At 55.0% G+C, this 19462-nt stretch overlaps 1 protein-coding gene across 1 annotated transcript in view; it reads right to left on the bottom strand.

The window, feature by feature from the left end:
* Positions 1-5217: 5217 nt before the first annotated feature.
* IGF2BP1 (insulin like growth factor 2 mRNA binding protein 1) overlaps positions 5218-19462 on the bottom strand; it is a 29883-nt gene continuing 15638 nt past the window's right edge. Inside the window, exons 3-15 of the mRNA XM_075775104.1 lie at positions 13578-13626; positions 13037-13088; positions 12297-12360; positions 10320-10601; positions 9474-9608; positions 9130-9252; positions 8512-8647; positions 8289-8411; positions 7852-7968; positions 7586-7660; positions 7173-7304; positions 6863-6976; positions 5218-6467 (exon numbers count right to left, since the gene is read on the bottom strand). Of these exons, the coding sequence (XP_075631219.1) occupies positions 6375-6467; positions 6863-6976; positions 7173-7304; positions 7586-7660; positions 7852-7968; positions 8289-8411; positions 8512-8647; positions 9130-9252; positions 9474-9608; positions 10320-10601; positions 12297-12360; positions 13037-13088; positions 13578-13626 (1495 nt within the window). The 3' untranslated portion in view covers positions 5218-6374. The remainder of the gene's footprint in view (positions 6468-6862; positions 6977-7172; positions 7305-7585; positions 7661-7851; positions 7969-8288; positions 8412-8511; positions 8648-9129; positions 9253-9473; positions 9609-10319; positions 10602-12296; positions 12361-13036; positions 13089-13577; positions 13627-19462) is intronic.

The raw sequence follows: 19462 nt of genomic DNA, 5'->3' as shown, positions 1-19462 counted from the left end.
CTGGTTTTGCTCTGCTCTGGATCTCATCCACAATCACGAGTTAAAAAAGAAATAATTTTTAAAAAAAAAAAGAAAAAAAAAAAAAAACCAAAACCAAAAAACACCAAAAATAAGAACAAAGGCTGATTCGACCGAATGGGGACGCATCTCTCTCCTCCCCACGCACTGCCGAAGCGGAGCTGCCGTCGGGCATCCCGAATTAATTCTAGCCTTGAACAGTTATCGCCAAGCACCCGCTCCGAGGCCGCATCCCCAGCGCCGGGTACCCGGCCCGCGGCCACCCACCTCCGACCAGCCGACGAAGCCTCCCGAGCTCAAGCACCGCTCGTCCCCGCTGCCCCGTGGCTGCTCCCGGCTCCCAGAGCAAATCCGCAGCCAAATCCTTCACCCTCCGGCCAGGAAAGCCCGCGGCCGTACGCGGCACGGCACAACCCGAGCGGCCGCCGGGGGCCGGAGCGTTATGAGGATGCTTAAATATTTCCGTGCCCTCTCAGGAGAATACGCGTTTCACAGGATCACACCGATTTCATCCAAACAAAACAAAAGCTACAACGGAAAAAAGAAATTAAAAATGACCGAAAAAAACCCTCAGAACACACCCCACACCCCCCCCCAAAAAAAAAAATCAACCAAAAAAAAAAAACCCAAACCACCTCGGTTACTAAATTCTCCAAAAACAAGAAAGTTCCAAAAATATCAAAAGCCTATGTTGTGTGGACCAGCAGGGGACAGCAAGGGAAGACCTACATCAATAAAAAGAAATTAAATTAAAGAAATGTCTGCAACTGTCTTATAGCAAGTCTGCGTTTCTGATCTTGAGTCTAGAAAACACTCAAAATAGTTGGAGCTAGAAATCAAAAAAGATATTTTTTTTTCTGACATGGATTAACTATTTGACTAATTTTTACTGCTTTTTTCTTTTTCTTTTCTTTTTTTTTTTTAAATGCGCTAAAAAATAAAAACAAACCCCAAACCTAATGCCCAGGAAACATAAAACGTAGTTCAGAGGCAGTTTCTTTTCAGTATTTACAAGGGGTTTCCCTCTAGCCTGGCTCCGTAAAACCCTTCCACGCTCACAGCCGGGTCGGGCTGCAGGGAGGGAGCGCGGCCCTGCGGCGCCCAGGGATGCTCTCAGCATTCAAGCGTTCACAGCTTGGAAGAGAAGAAATCTTAGCTGGGATTTGGGGATTTTTTTTTTTTTTTTTTCCTTTTTTCTCTCTTTTTCTCCAGCTGAATGGCAAAAGAAGACTCCGATAGCGTTAAAATGAGGCGAACCCCCAAATCCCCGTCTCTCCATAGCGCGGCGGCGGCGGCTCGTTCCGGTGATGCTCTGCACGGGATCCGGCATCGAGGAGCGTGAATCCCTTCATCCTCACGCCAGCCCTGGGAGGCAGGAGACCAGCATCGTCCCGCCGGGGAGGAGGGGAAACTGAGGCACGGAGAAATGCTTTGCTTGCTTTCCTTTCTGCCTGCTGGCTGCCTGCCTGCCTGCAACTCCTCCCCAGCACGACCCAGCGAGCAGAAACCCACTTCGCCCCCTTCCCCAATCTGTCATCCCCCCCATCCCAGCTTAAAAACTCCGCACCCCTCCTCACCCCACGCACAAGGACGTTTCCGCGCAGCAGCCGACCCGCCGCACGCCCCCGGCCGGGCTCCTTGCTCGTGGAAGGGGGGGGAAATAAAAAAAATAAAATGAAAAAAATAAAAATAAACCCGAATTATTTCTGCTAGGATAAAAACAAGGCAGAGAGGAGCCGACGGCGCCGCTCACCTCCCCGTGCGGAGGTTTCCCCTAAATTACCTTTTATTCTGGTGCAAAGAGCAGCTAGAGGAGTTACCGCGGGGCCGGGGATCCTTCCTGCTTTCGGGGTTCACTAGAGCTTTTTTTTCCCCCTGTTTATTCGTTCCAGGCCAGATCCGGGGCTCGCTCGCGTCTCCTGCCACCCATCTCACCGGCCGCCACGCCGGGCGTCCCGGGCTTTCCCGTTTTCGCTCTTTCTAGCTCAAGCTTGACTCCGGAGAAGTACAGGAGATGCTCAGAGGCGTCTTCCTTACTGCAAATCACTTTATATAAATAATTTCCCTTGGGAAAACAAAGAGATTTCCCCCCCCCCCCCCCAAAAAAAAAAGTACCGATCGCTCCTACATTATGGCAGCGGGACCGGTGCGGGGGGGACATCAAAGGTTTCCCTGAATCATCAGATTTTAGGTCAAGATCTCACTGCAACAACCAGATCAACAGGACTGGGGGTGCTTGGGGGGGGTTTGGGGGGGGAGGTTGTTGGTGGTTTTTTTGTTTGTTGGGGTTTTTTTTTATCCCTCAATGATACAGTTTGAACCAGTTATCAAAAACGCTTGCCGTTGGAAAAGACAATTATAATCACCGATGTCTGAATACACTGTTCTGTGCAAGGCTGGAAAACAAAACCAAAAAAAAAAAAAAAAAAAAAGTAGAGAGCCAGAGATTTCAAGTAATAAGAAACCGTTTTTCCCTAGGACAAATGCCAGTCTTCCTTAAAAAAAAAAAAAAAAAAAAAAATTTAAAAAAAAGAGGAAAACCCTGCGGAAGCCCCTCTCCCACCACCCCACCGAGGGGCAGGAGCTGCCAGCCAGGCGCTGCCAGCCCTAATTTTGCTCCTTTGACCCCAAATTTATAGGGAAAAAAAAAAAAATGGGTCAGCGCTTCCCTCCCGCCAGTGAGGGGCTGGATCCTGCACTTCTCACCCGCCCCGAATTTTTTTTTTGTGAGAGAGAAGCACGGGGCAGCGGGATGGGGAGGGCAGCGCCCGCCGCTCCCAAATTCCTTTTACCACCACTGAATTGTTCATATTTTTTAACTAACATTCAAAAAAAGGGTCTTTTTCCTGCAGGTACGGTGAAAAATAGCAAGATGGGACTTAAAAAACCCCCCCGTGAACCTTTTAGAGCAGGCAGAGAGGTTCAGGCCCATCGGTCCTCGGGGCTGGATTCATCCTCTCTCTCCTCGATGTGCGTTTATATAAAAAAAATTGGCTCCCATTAATTTCTCTCCTCCTAACTTTTTTTTTTTTTTTTTTTAAATTGCTTATCCTCGGTAAAACGGAGGCAAATCTCTGTAAAATATTTAACAGCATCATAGTGGAGAAGATGGTTCGACGCTGCCTCCGTGGCAACACGGGAGGCCGATTCGTTTGGGTTCTGGGATATATATATATATATAGATACACATATATAAAAAATATATATATTTATATATATATGGCTTCCAAGTGTTTGGAAAAAAAAAATTTTAAAAAAAATACAAAATCGCCTGAGCTGGTGTGGTTTGGATACCAGCAAACCCCGCGTACCCCACTTTGCATAGTCAACGCTGCCTAGGAGTCCGTCCTCGCATCCCCGGGAGTGGAAGATTTCTGATCCCAAAGCTCTGTAATAAGTTGATTTCTCGATGGAGTTGGATTGAGAAAGGCCTTTCAGCCAGTGGTGGGTTTTTTAAAATTTCATTACAAAAAAAAAAAAAAAAAAAAAAAAAAGGAAAGAAATGAAGTTTTTCCAATTGAAAAAGTTGGTGGGCTCCAATTTGTCCAAGGTCTTGAAGAGTCGTGACATCTGACAGCTCTTGTGTTGTGGTGAAATTCATTAACTGCCTGAAAAGGCCAAAAAAAAAAAAAAAAAAAAGAAAAAGCTGCTGCTGCTGCTGCTGCCATCTTTTCCACTATGTCTGAAATTCCTGTCGTTCTCCATAGAGAGCTCATAACACTTGGTTACCTGCACATAACTCCTGGCTCATAAGAAATTATGAAACTTAACTTCTCTTTTCATTAAAAAAATAAAATATTCAAGACTATCAGCTTTTATATAAAATATCAGCAAGCCCAAAAAAAAAAAAAAAAAAAAATCAATTGCTGAGGTAACTTCATACCTTGAGGTAGCTTTTTTTTTTCCTTTTCTCTTCTTTTTTTTTTTTGTTTTTTTTTTTTTTTTTTTTTTTTTCTCTCGTTGCTCAAACACACAGCAATACCTGGCCTTCCCCCACATCTCCCTGTTGTCGCAATGGTTTAAAGGACAATAACTGCTGCCGTGTCCCCTTATCCATGAACCACTCGCTTTCCTGATGCTGCACGAGCTGAATTTGGAGCCGGGTTTGGCTTTAGAGGCTGCGCCCAGGAAAACGCCCGCTCGAGCGGGAGGGCTGGTCTCCACTTTGGCAAATAACCAGGTAAAAGCATCAGTGCGAGGTTTGTTCCAAATTCCCTCCTTTTAACCCCAAACTGGCTCGCCCAGGCGGCTGCTCCTGGGTCTCCTCCCGCCCGGTGGGCGCGGGATCCGGCATCGTCCCTCTCCCCCAAAATTAATCCCGATTTTGCTTTTTCACCCTCCTGCTCCGATTGGCGGGAGGGGGGGGGAAATCACCGTAAATCCGTATTTCGGCTGGATTTGCAGCAGAAAAACGCGACGCGGGGGCTCGGCCGGGGGCTGCCCCAGCCCCGCCGTGGAGACAAGACCTTCCCCTGCCTGGAAGAGGCGATGGCAGCAGTTACTGTCCCTTCCAAATACTCAATATTAAAAACAAATCATTAAAATATATCTAAAATATAAAATCCACATAAGAGTGACGGGAATCAGTAACCATATTACATTCGTTTGACGTATATATTTGGTATCGTCTCATGAGAACAGTTATTCTTACCGCAGAAAGGAGGGTGGTGGTTGGTTGCTTTTTTTTTTTTTAAATAATGAAAAAAAAAAAAAAATCTTTATAAACTAATAAAAATGTGCCAAATTTCAAGAGTATTTTTTTCCCCACCGGGAGAGATTTGGGGGGGGGGGAATAAGACCCAAATAGCCCCAGGGGAGTTCATGTGAGCTGGCACCTCCCTGGTTTGCTAATAAAAATATTTAGCAGATATTTGGGTGTTTTCTGAAAAAAACCCTGTATTCCCCCCACAGCTGAGCCCTCGGAGGCTCCGACGGGATTTGGGGGCACAAACCTTCTACTCCGGGTGGGGAAACTGAGGCAGAGGGCAGCTGGCAGAGGACGGGGCAAAGAGCCGGGCATAAAACCGGCTCCAGATCAGCAAAGCCGAGTCCCCCGCAGCCGGGCATCGCTCCGCTGCACCCCTCAACCCCTCCGGCTCCCTTCCGACCCCCCAAACCGTTCCGCATGCATTTAGTAGTTCCCATCATCTGATTACTAAAGAGATGAAGATTAATTCAATATTTCCTACCAAGCAGGGGTTTCTTTGCCTTTTTTTTTTTTTTTTTTTTTTGGTGGTGATTTATTGCTGTTGCTTGAAGGGAGGAGGGAAAAGCAAAAGCCCTTCCCTCGCCCCTTCCCTTCCCCGGACAGTTTGCCTCGTCTCTAGGACGGGTTGTCACCTCCGCAACGGAGATCACTGAGAAAAATGGTCACGTGTCCCGCTTCCGCCATTAATTCATAGGCTTAAAAAAAAAAAAAAAAAAAAAAAAATTTTTTTAAAAAATCTTTCTTTAAACTAACCTAAAATGAAAAGAAACATTCAAACAACTGAAAGAAAAAAAAAAATCATCCTGGAAAATAGAGGTGCTCTCCTGGCTTCTAAGGCTTTACAAGGCACTGCACTGCAGGCAGCGCAGGCAGGAGGAATCCTGCCCTCCCACCCGCCCGCCGGTGGCTCTGAGACTGGAGCGGTGCAGAGCTCCCAAGGGACCCAAATCCATTCGGTGCTAAGATGGGGGGGGGGGCCATATCTTTTTTTTATCTTTTTTTTTTTTTTTTTTTTTTTTGCCCACAATGGATCTCGTTACCAACTGGGGTTGGTAAAAATCCACTGGAATTTCTCTTAAAAAAAAAATAAAAATATCCAAATAGAAAAAAAAAAAAAATCAGAATTAAATGCTCCAAAAGGCTTAACATCGCTCTGGGAATATTCACCAGCCGCGGGGAGGGAGGGAGGGAGCGAGGGGTCGGGGAGACGCAGCCGCCGGGTGCCCCGGCTGGGACGGGACCTCCAAAGGCTACTTAAATGAGGGGGCAAATGCTGCACCCGCGAGAGGGGACCCAGCACCGCGGTGGCCGCAGCTTCGCCACACCATCGTCCCCGGGCACCCGGCGCTGCGCCGGCTTCGGCAGAGCGGCCGGTTGGCCCGGCGCGTTGCAGCACCTCTCGCTTCATTTAAGTAGCTGTCCTGGCACGTGGAGCTAAAAACGGATCCAATTATTATTATTATTTTCTTTTTTTTTTTCTTTTTTTTTTTTTTTACCCTAGCCATCTACCTTGGAAGCCAATCAAACTGCCTTTTAATCTCGATCGGTTAATGAAAAAATTAGCATCTGTCTACGGTAACTGATTCCCAGCCACTCTTAAGCCCGGCATTGGCTTGTTCCGCTTTTCACGTTGGTGTCGGTGCTGCTCTTATTTCCTCCGCGCTTGCGTCTGGCCGCTCTGTCCCTTCTGGTGCTGCTGCTTCACCTGCGCCAGGATGTCTCGGATCTTGCGCTGAGCCATCTGCGGATGAGAGGAGCAAAGGGGGGAGCTGGGGGGGGGACGGACCCCGGGACCGGCGAGACCCTGGGGCGAGGGAAACGGTTTTGCACGTCGCGAAAGATGCTACGGCGTTAGCAGGGCTGGGTGAAGCTGCTCCCGGAGATCCCTTCCTGCCCCAGGTTTAGCGTGGTTTCCTCCAGAACCTGGGTCTGGGAGGTCACGCTCTGTGTGTGCGCACACTCCCACAGCTCTCCCTCCTTCCCCCGCTGTCCCACACCGTCCGTCGCCCCCTTCTGCAAACACCGCCAGCCAGGCGTGGAGAAAACTTCCACAGGACGATACGCGTGGACGCAACCCCATACGAGCCATCAAAGAATCCACCAGTAGTGCCGCTGTGGGAGCTGCCAGGGCCGTACCTGGCTGGCGTAGAAGTGCCCGATGATCTTCACGATGACCTGCTCGTTCTCGTCGGGGGTCTGGTCCCGCGGCACCACCACCTCCGCTGCCGTCAGGTTCTGCAGCTCGTTGACCTGTGGGGAAGGGGCAGAGACCACCCCGTCACGCCGCGCCGGAAGGACCGGTTCCTCCGGGGCATCCCAGCCGGGCCACCGGGGAATCCGTCCCCGGGATGTCCCCAGGCACTGGGATGAAGCAGCCACCCTCCCAGGGATGTCCCCCCCCATCCCAGGGTGCTCCCAGCCCCATCCGAGCATCGCTTCTGCTTACAGTTTTGCCCCCTTTGCCGATGACCCTGCCCGCGGCCGAGGCGGGGACGCGGATGTGCGTCTCCAGCTTCACTTCCTCCTTCGGTCCAAAGAAGTTCTCCTCCTTCAGCTTCCCGTAAATCCTCCCTTGCGCCTGCAGAGGGGAGGGAGCACGGAGTCAGGCGTCGTCCAAGATGTTCTACCCGACACGTCCCCACGGGCACAGTGGGTCTCCATCCCCGGGACGGGACGGCATCCCATGAAATCCCAGTTCCTTGGGGTTTCCAACCAGCTCGGCCCCTGGGAGAGCTGATGCTGAGTTTACCCAGCTGCAGACCAGGCTCACGAAATTGGGGTCACCACCCTGCTCCTCCCTTCCCGGCTCTGGAGAGGGGCACCCCAAATCCCCCGTGGTGACGGCAGCGCAGGGGGAACCTTGAACTGAGCTTCCGGAGGGCCCGTGATGACGACCATGCGCACTTTGGAGTCCGGCGTCTCCGGAGGGGCAATCTGGAGGGGGGAGAGAGACGGCGGCTGCGGCGGGGAGCACCACGGGCAGGGTGCTGGCCGTACCCTCCCTCCCCTGCGCCGCAGGATCGGGCCCCCAGCCCGACCGCCCAGGCTTTTCAGGTGGGTTTCCTGGCCAGCGAGGTCCCCAACTCGGGGGGGGGGTGTGTGTGCTGGCAGAGGGGGGTCCCTACCTTGATAGAGGCACTCGCGAACCGGGAGAGCTGCTTGATGTGCTGGCCCTTCTTGCCGATGATGGCACCGACCGCCTGCGCGGGGATGAAGACGTGCACCGTCTCCTGCTCCGGGGGCTGCGGGGGTAGTGTCATCGCTCAGCGCCACTGCTCAGGGCTCAGCACAAGCACGAGGATCGGGGCGCCAAGCTCCCCCCAAAATGATGCCCACACCTCTCCGAGGGTGCAGGGCTGAGCCACCACCAGCCCCCGGGGGGTCTGAGCACCTCCTCCACCGCCTTGGCGAGAGTTTAAAAGACCAGATCCTGCACCCATGCTGGACCTGACAGCGCGGGATGCCGACGGCAGGACCCTGACCACCGCGAGGGTCTTCTCCACGCAGGGCAGATCCCCGAGCTGGAAGCAGGAGCGGTTTCAGCTCCCGAGCGTTCACCTACCATGAAGGAGCTGTACGGCGCGGCCCCGGAGACGCTGCTGGGCGGAGGAGGTACTGCGTTGGAGGAGGCAGGGAAGAGGCCAACCGCAGCCAGGTTAAGGCCAGGGATGAGGTGAGATTGCAACTGAGGGCGAGAGGAGAGAAATGCTCATTGCTTTCGTTGGGGCATCCTCCCGGAGAGCTCCCGTCAGCCGAGACGCAGGGCAGGACCGAACCCCACTCACGCTCATGGCGGCCACGTCGTTCTCGTAGGCTTCCCTCACTTTCTTCATGATCTCCTGCTCCGCTTTGCAGCAGTTCTCGATGGAGCCCTTCACCGTGATGGTCCTTTCGGGGTTGTACAGAGTCAAGTCCTGCAAGCTGATGGGAAAGGCAGCGTCAGCGCCGAGCCCCTGCCCGACCAGCGCTACGCCGGGTCCTCCGGTCCTTCTCGTGGGTGCTGTTGGGGTGCTGGGGACACAGGGTGCCACTGCCACCATGCACTGGGACTGCCCGGTCCCAGTCAGAGCAGGGACCAGCATCACGGTTTGCACTGGGAAGTCCACTCTGCCGTCACCCAAACCCACAGCTTCAGAGTAGAACCCCAGTCCCAGCCATCAAACCGGCCAGTCCTGAGCTCTGCAGCCCTGAAGGGACGGGGAGGGGACACCGACGGGACGGGGAGGGGAATACAGAAAACATAAAGCCGGGATTTTTCAAGGGAGCACCCACAGCGCAGGCTGGCTTCCCAGCGGACGGGCAGGCACCTCTGCCCGCTCTCCTCACGTCACCCGTCTCCTCCTCATCCTCCCCACCCGCCGAAGGTCTGCCCTGGTTTCCCCAAAGGGAGCGAGGAGCCTTACGATGAGATGGTGATTTTTGTCTCTGTGTCCTGCTCCACTTTCTTCAAGTTTCGCCCTTCTTTGCCGATCAGGCGCCCCACAAAGTTGTTATGGGCCAAGATTTTCAGAGGCACTTCATCAGCTCTTGAGAGAGGAATGGGTGAAAAACCAACATGGAGGATTACTGCAGCCAGGAGGGATTTGGTTCAGAGGGACGGTGGAAGCTCAAGTCCCCTGGTCCTCCAAGCCAAAGCTCCTGCACGCGCGGGAGCATCACCCAGCCCCGAGCACTGGGACGGTACCAGAGCCCAGCGAAGAGCCGCGGGTGGGCCACACGTGCACAGGAAGGCAAGGGGAAACCTTACGTCTTGGTGTCCTTCGCCTCCTTCTGCATGATCTCCAAAATCATCTTGCAGGCAGCGGAGCAGCCCTCGGGGGTGGAGTGGACGCTGATGGCTTTTTCTGCAGCTCCCGCGTTTTCTTTCCGGTGCACATCGATCCTGCAAGCACGGGATGGGCGCTGGGGTGGGGGAGCAGCTCTGCGGCTTCCTGGCTGCTCCGCTCCCCTTCACGTCCCCGTGGACCACCCGGAGCTCACACCCGAGCGTGAGGTTACACGGACCCAGGGAAGGAGACAGGAGTTAATTCTGGGCTCGATACTCGACATGGACGCAGCGGCTAGAAGCTCAAATCACAGAAATCCAAATAAGGCATCCGCATCTATTTATTTTAAGCGACAGGAATGATTAAGTGGTGGAACGAGCATGTGCCTGGGGGACAGGATGGGCTGTCCATCACTTCACATCTTAGATAAAGCCTTCCCTGGGGGACAAGAGCCGTAGCCAACACGAGCTCCGGGGCCAAACGCAAGAGCAGGTGGGTGAAGCTCAACAGACTCGTGCTAAACGAGACCGGCCGGAGCAGCGACCTCCCCATACGCCTGCTCAGGTCCCGTCCCAGCCAGGGCAGCCCCGGCACACGAGACGTGAGGGGAAACGCAGCCAAGAAAGCCTGGCTGGGGCAGGGCATGGGAAGGTGGCTCTTGGACACACCACCCTGCACGGCGGGAGAGCCAGAGGGGCCTCAAATCGCCCATTCTCCAAAAAAAAAAAAAAACCAAAACCCCAACTCAAAAACCTCCAGCCTTGTATATCACTGCGAGCCACTCTGCTCAGCAAGGTGCAAACCAGCTCGCGGGAGAACGGACTCACTTGGACTGCGTCTGCTTGGTGATGTTCCTGATGGTGGCCCCTTCCTTGCCGATGATGGCACCCACGTACTGGGTGGGCACCAGGAGGCGGAGGGGGATATCCACCGGCTGCTGCTTGACCGGTGCCCCCGCGGTGACAGGGGAGCCTTGCCTGGGAGCACCGCGCGCCCCGAAGCCGCCCCGCCGTCCGTTCTCCGGCCCTTGCATGGACTGCTCGTCAGGGATGTAGGAGACCTTCAGCGCGTGGTTCTCCAGCTGGTGCCCGTTCAGCTTCATGATGGCTCTGGAAGGGGAGAGGGGGTTGGGGGGTCCCTCCCGGGGTTGGGGGGGTCCCTCCCGGGGTTGGGGGGGTCCCTCCCGGCAGACTCTCACGCCGAGCGGCAGCGCGGTGCCTGGCGAGAAAACACCAGGACGGGGGAAAGGAGCCGGGGACCTGGCAGGACTTTCCACCCAGCCTGGATGAGCCAAAGTATTTTAAGGGGAACCCCTCCGGGCACGCTGGGGAGGGGATGGGAGCGATGGGTGCAGGACAGGATGGAGCAGGGAGCGAGTCCCACGTCTCCTCTGCCTTAGGACTTTTGGCTGGTGTTTCTAAGCCCCGTCCCGGCGGGACTGCAGGCGCTGCCGAGCTGAAAGCTGCCGACAGATGGGGCTGGTAGCAAGAGCAAAGCGATGGCTTCGGCTACCGCTCTCCGCAGCTCCTTCACACCTCCCTGGCTTGCTTTCTACAGAGAAAACCAAAACTGCAGCTCTCCAGAAAGAGGTCAGTGACTCAACTCTTGGGGGGAAAAAAAAAAACAAACAAACCAAAAAACCTAACAAACCACTCAAAACCCCTAAAACTGGCTGAACAGAGACTTTCCCTGCTAGCAGCCCCATCCCTGCAGGATGCAAAGGGACCAGAGAAAGATGCTCGATGAAACACGTGCATCCCCAACAGAAGAAAAAGCAGGGGAGAAGGGCTGCAGATCTGAGAGCAAAACCACTTGCACGAAACTCTTTTGCTGGGTGCTTCCCGGTGAGAGAAACACAAAATATTTCACCTTACGGGGCGCAAAGCGCAGGGCTGGTGTGGATGGACAAAGGGAGAGGAGGACAAACCGGGAGCGATGCCCTTGTCGCGCTCCACGGCCGGACCCTGCCCTGTGTTATTACAGAAAGTAAAACAAGACCGCAGTTCCCCCACAAAGGTTTTGCTGCGGCCGCGCACACGACCACAGCAAACCCAAACCCACGGCGGCCACGGGTTCCGCAGCTGAAGTACCAGCAGCCAGGCGGCCGTTTGGGAGCCGGTGCTTCGGCAGAGCGACCGCAGGCGACGTCCCCAGGGACGGCGGGCGCAGCCGGGGTGGCCACATTTGAGACGTGCCCGCCTCGGTGATGGAAACCACCCCCTCCCGGATAAAAACCTATCAACCCACCCCCACACTCCTCCGAGGAAAGCGCTGATCCCGTCCCTTTTCCAGAGGAAAGCGCAATCAACAGCGGTGAAAAACCCAATTAATTTTCCGTTTGCGTTTAGTGCGAAGGCTGATCTTCCCCAGGCAGGACGGGGAACGGAGCTGCCAGTCCCCCGATGGCACGGCCATCGGCCAGAGAGGACACGTGCAGCCTGACGCCTACCAGCTCCGACGATATTTGGTCTCATTATTACTTTTTCTGGACACGTAACTCCTGAAATCATGTAGGTACAAGAAAATCTCTACTATTCCTTGAGCAAAAAGTTATGTTTTTACTCACTGAGCTGCAGAGAAAAGCCTAAAAACATGGATGTCCTCTGAAGGGCTTTCATCTGAAGGTGAAGGAAATCAGAGTTCCAGGGGGTTTCCTCACAGATTTGCTGCCTTTTTAGCCAGAATTTAGGAATTCTGGGGTAATCTGACTCCCAGCACTGGAAATCCCGTTTTCTGCAAGCGGGGAAGGGGACGGAGCCGCAGCGGGAGGGCAGCCGGAGCTCGGGGGGATGCGGGGCACTTACTGCCTGGTCTGCTCCCGGTTGGCGTAGGTGACGTTGACAACGGCGGTCTCGCTGTCCGTGTTCACTGCGAGCAAAAGGGGCAGAAATTAGAGAGGCCCCCCCCCCCCGCCAAAAAAAAAAGCAAAGGGTCCCCGCTCGGGCGAGTCCTCGCCGGGGCTCCCCGGGGATTCGGAAACATTTTTCTCCTGCAAGGGAGAAGCGTCCGAGGGCTGAGGCCACGGGGGGACTCATCCTGGGCAGCACAGCCCCTCCTTCCCATTTCCAGGAGGGTTATGGTAACTCTGCTCTCATTAAACATCCCGGGGGCAATATTAAACCTCCTGCCTCGACTGATTGCCATTAGAGGCTGAGATAAAATCTGCTGAGCGGAGACAGATAGTCCCCGGCCAGCCTTGGGAGAGCATCCTGCACCTTCCCCCGAGGCGGCTGCCGGTGGGTACCCACGGGTGCGGTGGGAACGATGCCGACCCGGCATCCGATGCGGGGATACCCACGTGCGCTGCCCAAAGCCATCGTACGGGACTCGGCTTTTAGCAACAGGGAACAGAAGGAAAAAAAAAAAGAAAAAAAAGAAGAAAAAAAAAGCCCCAGCGACCAGGCTGAGACCTCTTGACATCTTTAGCTGCAGCTTCTGCTGACAAAGAAAAACCACGTGTCTGTCCTCCCCCTCCTTCCTGCCCCCCCCCCAAAATAGCTGGGGTAGAAAATACCTTAAATACAGCTGCTTTTTTCAGTCCTACCTTGCTCGCAGTTTTCTACAGTGCCATACTGGGCTAGCAAACCATCCAGAACCTGGAGGAGGGAGGAAAAACCCACTTTACGCTGGGACTGTCAGGACAGACCAGGGAAATACAATCAATCAACGGAGGCAGCTTTCTAGTCATTAAGATCTGACAAGCAATTAGATGAAGGAAGCTCCTGCCTGCCCCAGGACCGTGGACCAAGGGGCCTCGGAGCCAGCTGGGGGAGCGGGGGACGAGTCGGGGGAAGCCCCGGCAGCCGGAGGGAAGAAGGGATCCATTTTGTTCTTTATACAATAGATAAATCATATAACCTTGTTATTAATGGGGGTTTTTGTTGGTGTAGCTTACGTCGCTTCTACCAGTTGAATTTACTCCTGTAACGGAAGAGGAATAAGCTACATGGACACAAGGGTCTAGTATAATTAGACCTAATTAATAACAAAGAAAAGGATAAATCAACTTTAATCCCAAGTACAGAAACCTGGGGGCAGAATTAGTCCTTAAATCTGATCTCCACCTCTCGGCTTGCTCCTCTTACCTCCCATCGCAGCTGGGGTGGGATGTTTCGGATTTGAATTTTCCGGCTCCTGAAATAAATGAAGAGTGATTAAAAAGCAGATTTTATGTCCGAAATGTGGATGTCTTGCGTTGAACTGTTGCACGTTGATGTATCTAATCAAGCTTTGCATTTCCATACCCTACCGGGGTTTCTGATGGCTTTTGGCTAATTACACCCAGCCCGGTCGGTGCTGGGTTTACGCCAGGAGCTTCACCGAGAACAAGATGCCAAAATCCGCCCCCCGACCCTTCGGCACCGGCTGGAGCCCTCACGTGGGCACGGCTGGACGGGCAGAGATTTTTGCCAGATGAAGTAAAAGGATTAGAAAGCAAAAAGGGAGCCGTGCGTTCCTGTAACCTTCCCTCCCGCACCGAGGGACGACCCTCAGGATGCCCCCAACCACCGGCGGGAGCTGCCGGAGCATCCGAAAACCCGGCTGAATTCTACCCGGGGAGATCAAGGCGCGGGCATCCCAGCTCCACCACCCGAGATGATCTCAGGCTGTTTCTCCACTCACTTTTTTGGCTCTTCCTAACCTCACTTTTCCCAAAATAGAAACTCTTTTTTTTTTTTTTTTTTTTTCCTAATTCCAATGCCAAATTTACCCCGGGGTGCTCTTCCCCGCGCCTGCCCCTCACCCTGCAGCTGCCGCAGACAGCTGAGAGCAGCCGCGGCCTCATCCAGCGGCACCGGCGTGCAGCCACATCACCGCGGGTGCTGGCACCCCAACGTGCCGCTGGACACCCCGAGAGCCCCCGCCTAAAGGCAACGACACCCTTAGACCCAAAGCAACGGGCAGGATGTAGCCACACCGGGAAGGATTCCTCCTCAGCCCCTACATCCTGCGAGGGAAAAGCGGCCGCCTCGAGCATCCCCTCTGCTCCGTGCTGCTGGTGCAACCCCCCACCCCATCAAAATCCCCGAAAGGGCTGGCTGGGCCGGGCGGTTTCAAACAGAACCAGAACTGATGTTTCCCAAAGACACCAAAGATTTCCCAAACCTTCAGCCCGGAGGATGGGATGGCCAGATTTGGGGCTGCTCTCCCCTCTAAAAGTCAGAATGAAGCACAAAAAAAAACCCAAAACCAACATGATTTTCAGTGTTCCTGCCAGCTCAGCCACTGGAAAAGCTCCGAAACACCGAATTTTGTCACTACTACAGATGCAAACCGAGTGGATGGGGGGAAAAGAAACGAACCCAACCCTTAAAATTGCAACGTGTTGCGGGGGGCTGCAGGAAGCGAAGGCGGGGGGAAGACCAGACCTCTCGTTTACATGCTAATCCGCATCCCAAAATGAATGGGGGAGAGATTAAGAAATTCAGAATGCAAAGAATGTCAGAGTCCAGGGAGGGTCAAAAGGATTGGAAGTGACAGAGGAAAGCCCGTGGGTCTCCCACTGCCCACCCCTGCCACGGAAACTTCTCCAGATAGCTACAAGCATCTGCACGGGCAGAGCATGTGTTCTGCACCTACGTGACCAGAATCAAACGTGCTATGGAGAGAAAAGAGCCATTTATGTCCTCACGGCGTAATTCTACTGGTGGCATCTAATTTTCTCCCCCTTAAAAAAAAAAAAAAAAAAAAAAAAAAAGAGTCGGATCTCCTTTGCCGAGCTTACCGGAGCGCCTGCCCAGGCAGAGCATCGTCCCCATCCGTGCCAGCCGGACGAGGCGAGGGCGCTGCTCTGCGCCTCACTGGGGCCGCTCCGCTTTCATTAATATGTTAATTAAACAGTAATTCCTCCCATCGCGACCACACCAGCCGGATTATTTGCTGCTCCTAACGGCCTCCATCGCTGACAGATATTAAATCCCTGCGAGGCCACGCTCGGCGGCAGAGATGGGTGTTTCATCAGCCCAGCCGGGCGAGCTGCACAAAGCAGAGCGGGATGCCAGGAAACCCCGGGATGCTCCGGCACTCCCAACACTTGACTCCTGGCCCAGCTCCATCAGTGGCCAGCCTGCCTCGGGGAGAGCGGAACCGGGGCCGCATCCATCACCCCTTCGGTGAGGTCTGGCTCGACAGAGAGCGGCCCCACGGTGGGCGAAACCTCCCCGTCCGACGAGCAACCCCCGCTCCAACCCGGCTCCGTCCCAGCGCTCGGCAGCGGCTGTGGTTAGAATTACAGAGGAAGTCGTGAATAAATAAACCCCACTATTTGCTTTGCTAGAAGCAGGTCCCGCTGTATTTAAATCCTTGTGGCGAAACGTCACTCTTTGCACTACCGAACGCGACAGCCCGGCTCTGCCCTCTCCCACCTCCGTGCCGAGCAGAGCTTTACTCCAAATAAATAACTCCGCGAGACGGCGATTCTCCGGCTTTTTATTCCCGATGTGCCAAAGGCAGGAGCTCCTCCCTCCCGCGTCGCCGCAGGGCTCTCGCAACCTCCGCTCGTCCGACCCCAGGACCGGTGCTCGTACCCCCGGGGCGGCCAGGAGCCACGGACCAGCCCCGGCATCTCCAGCCTGCGGGAGAAGGCAACAGCTCGCACGGATGCTGCTCATCTTACGCGGAAAGCAGGAGCCTCCCGGATCCTTGGAGCGAGCCGGAGTGGACTGATCGACCTGGTAAAAAAATGTCTGTTTGCAAACCTGGATGGTTTCTGCCACGGATGGCGGTGCTTTTGCATTTAAAAAGGTAAAAGGGGGTGGCGAGAGGAGGGTGAACGGCTGCAGGGCTGTAAGGGGAGAGGAACCACGGGTCCCCGGGACGGATCCTGGCATCACCCTCCTCCTGCTCTGCACCAATGGTGCTACTTGTGATAACGGGATTTTAGCATCCCGCTGCATCCGTCCTTCAGCCCTCAAAAACCTGCCAACGCACCCGGCGGCCCTGTGCAGATCTGCTGGGTCTCCTGCAGAACCGGGAGGGAAAGCGAGACCTGTGAAATCTCCTGACGCTCTCGGTAAACCCTCCCCAGCCGTGGGGTGGGCTCACTGGGGCAAAACCCACCCGCCCTGATGCACCCGGACTGTAAGAGGCGGCTGCGATGGGACCCACATCACGGAGCCACGGCACAGACGAGCATCTTGGGTCAGTCCCTCCTTACCCCGAGCAGTAGAAGCACCAAGATCTGCTCCAGCAAAGGCTTTCCTCGGGTTTTCCTTCAGCCAGCTCTTTCAAGAGCCCAATACACCAACAGCTTAAACCTCACTGGGGGGAAAAGCAAAGTGCCGCGGAGGATCCTGCGATATCCAGGTTCCGCGGAGATTTCTCGCCCTCTCATCGCACGGGTCAAACCCAAAGCGCACCAGGAGGAACCTCTCCTCCAGAAGGGAGAAACAGAGGTGAAACGGGGAAAAGCGGCAGCAAAGGAAAGCCTCTTCGTTCAGAAAATGCCGGCTGCCGGACTCCGACAGCCCCGGAGCCAGCTGGAAACCGCTCTGCGTCCCTAACGCACCCAGGGCCCTCCCAGCCCCGACGGCGTCGCCGGCTCCCGGTGCCACATCGGCAGCCGCATCCCCGGAGCCGTGCAGCTTCAGATGCCCACAGCAACCTTTGCAGAAAACCCTGATCACCCAGGGAGGCAGAATCATCATTAAGAATCCCAAATTAGGTTTTGGGGTTTTGGTTTGGTTTTTAATTTTTAAATCTCACTGGGAAACATCCGAGCGCAGATGCGGCCATCGGGATCCCTCTTCTCTCACCGCTGGACGCGTCCCCAGAGATCGCCTTCGAGAGGGAGGCCAGAGCCTCCCACTTAATTAAGAATCTGTTGGTAATTCCCCGGAGCGGACTGGCACGGTGGTGGCGGTGGCAGGGACCCAAGAAAGGGGCACTAGCTAGTTGGGAGCAGGCAGCCTGGCCGGGGGCCAGCCAGAGGCTGGGGCCGGCCGCCACGAGCCAGAGGCAACGGCAAAGCAGCACCAGCGCAGCAAGTCCTTGCTCAAGGGCTCCCCTCCCTGCTGCACCAGCCCCCCGGGGTGTTTTCGAGGCGATGCTCTGAAGGCAGCAGAGCCGCTCCTCGCTGCGTCGTCGGCACGGGCGCATCCCTGCCTCCGGCGAGGAGCCCCAGCGAGACCTGCCGCCACCTCCTCCTGATCAAGTTTTGGCCGCAGGTCCCGCCTGAGACAAGAGCTGCTCTCACCCAGCGCGGAATAGCCGGAGAGACGTTCGGAAAGAAGCATCGCTGCACCCACAGCCGCCGGGCGGGTCGGCAGCGGAGCTTGGGATAAAACCCGCATCTCCCCGCGGCACCTCGCGGACGTGCCTCCTTCCCTTCCCCGCGGCACACGGAGCCCCGCGGCACAGGCGGGGGCTCGCCAAAGGACTGGGGTTATTTTGCCAACGAGATTTGACCCCGAGCATCACCAGCGGCGACAGCACGGAGGCAGCTGGAGGGATCGGCGCGGTGGGTGCAGGGAGGAGAAGAGGACGGAGGGCGCAGGATGCTCAGGTCACCCCAACTATCGCCTTCCGAGTGTTCAGCCCCAAACAACATTCCCTGTGATCCGCAGGGAGCGGACACTCACGGCTGCCTGCGTTACCAGAGCACGATGCTCCACCAGGCTCATCTTTAGGGGCTGCAGCAACCCCCCCGCAGAGGGGCTACCCCCCCGAGTGAAACAGCCCCACGGCGTGGCCATTTCCAGCGCAGCCAGCCCCACGGATTTCCTTCCTCTTCCCCCACTGGTCCAGGTTTTGTCCTGACAACTTGATCTCTCTTTAGCCCCAAAGCAAGGGGCTGATTTAGTGAAGGTCTGCTAGAGAAAGGGCCAACCCCGAGCACCCCGGCAGGAGCTGCTGGTCCTCTGCCCCCCACCTCTCCGCGTTAGGGTGCCAGCAGCAGCGGGTCAGGCTCTGCAGTCACACCGGAGCCACACGTACACCGGGCACGCTTTCCGTGGGACGTTGGCTACAGCATCCCTCTGATATCCAACACCTCCTGGACCTTCTCCGTCCCCCACCATGTACTTCTCAAAGCAGAGGTGACCAACGGCACCGAGACGCTGAAGGACCAGGCGCTGATGGCGGAGTACGGCCAAGCTCTGGGCTCTCCCCGACCCCAAGCACCCACCCCGTCCTGGCCATCTCCTACCGAAACCATTTATGCGGCTCCTCAGGGCAGGAAGAGGACGGCCAAAGCCAGAGACATGGGGAGACCTACTAGAACTGAACAACATTAATGATGGCTTTTCAATCAAATGCAAATGTTATGCAAATTTGGGGGCTGAAAACACAGTGCATCCCTGATTCAATTAACAGCATTTCATTTATCTAGTTAGGCTTTGATTCAGGAAAGCACTTAATCCTGTGCTTAATGTGTTGTTGTTGTTTTTTAATGTTTTAAACATTTTTAAATAGGAAAATGTGGTTGCTAAGACACAAACGTTGCCAGGGGGACTCAGAGAAAAGTTGTAGCTGAAATTACTTGCCTTTCCCTTATAAATTGATAGGCTTTCAATCTGCCGGCATCTCCGCGATACAGGAATATTATCCCTGTACTCCCTTCATTGACGAGGGGACAAAAGCACAAGCCAGGAGGTACCTGCTGGAAGCCCACGGCAGGTCCCTACCACAACCCAGCGCCACCACCCCCTCAGACGGGACGTGCCTCCAGGCTTTGGCCGCTTCGCCTGTGCCTTCCCATCTTTCACGTTACCCTCCAAGCCAACACATCTCTCGGGTTCCCCACGTGCCGGTTGGCTGTTGTACCGTTAAACCCACCGACACGTGGACTTCCCAGCAGGACCAGGCAGGCGAGGTCCTCGCTGGAAGCGCTCACACACTGGCAAGGCAGGGAAAAACCCCCACGTACCAAATTCACCAGATGATGCTCGAGCAAGGCCAGCGATCCTAATTCCCTCCTCAAATGCAGCGTTACTAAGGTTTGAGTCATACTTAAGCAGAGACAGATATTTGA

Source organism: Balearica regulorum, chromosome 24 (assembly GCF_011004875.1).
Source record: "Balearica regulorum gibbericeps isolate bBalReg1 chromosome 24, bBalReg1.pri, whole genome shotgun sequence".
NCBI lineage: Eukaryota > Metazoa > Chordata > Aves > Gruiformes > Gruidae > Balearica > Balearica regulorum.
The sequence above is the reverse complement of the archived record's forward strand: the minus strand, read 5'-3'. Positions and strand labels throughout refer to the sequence as shown.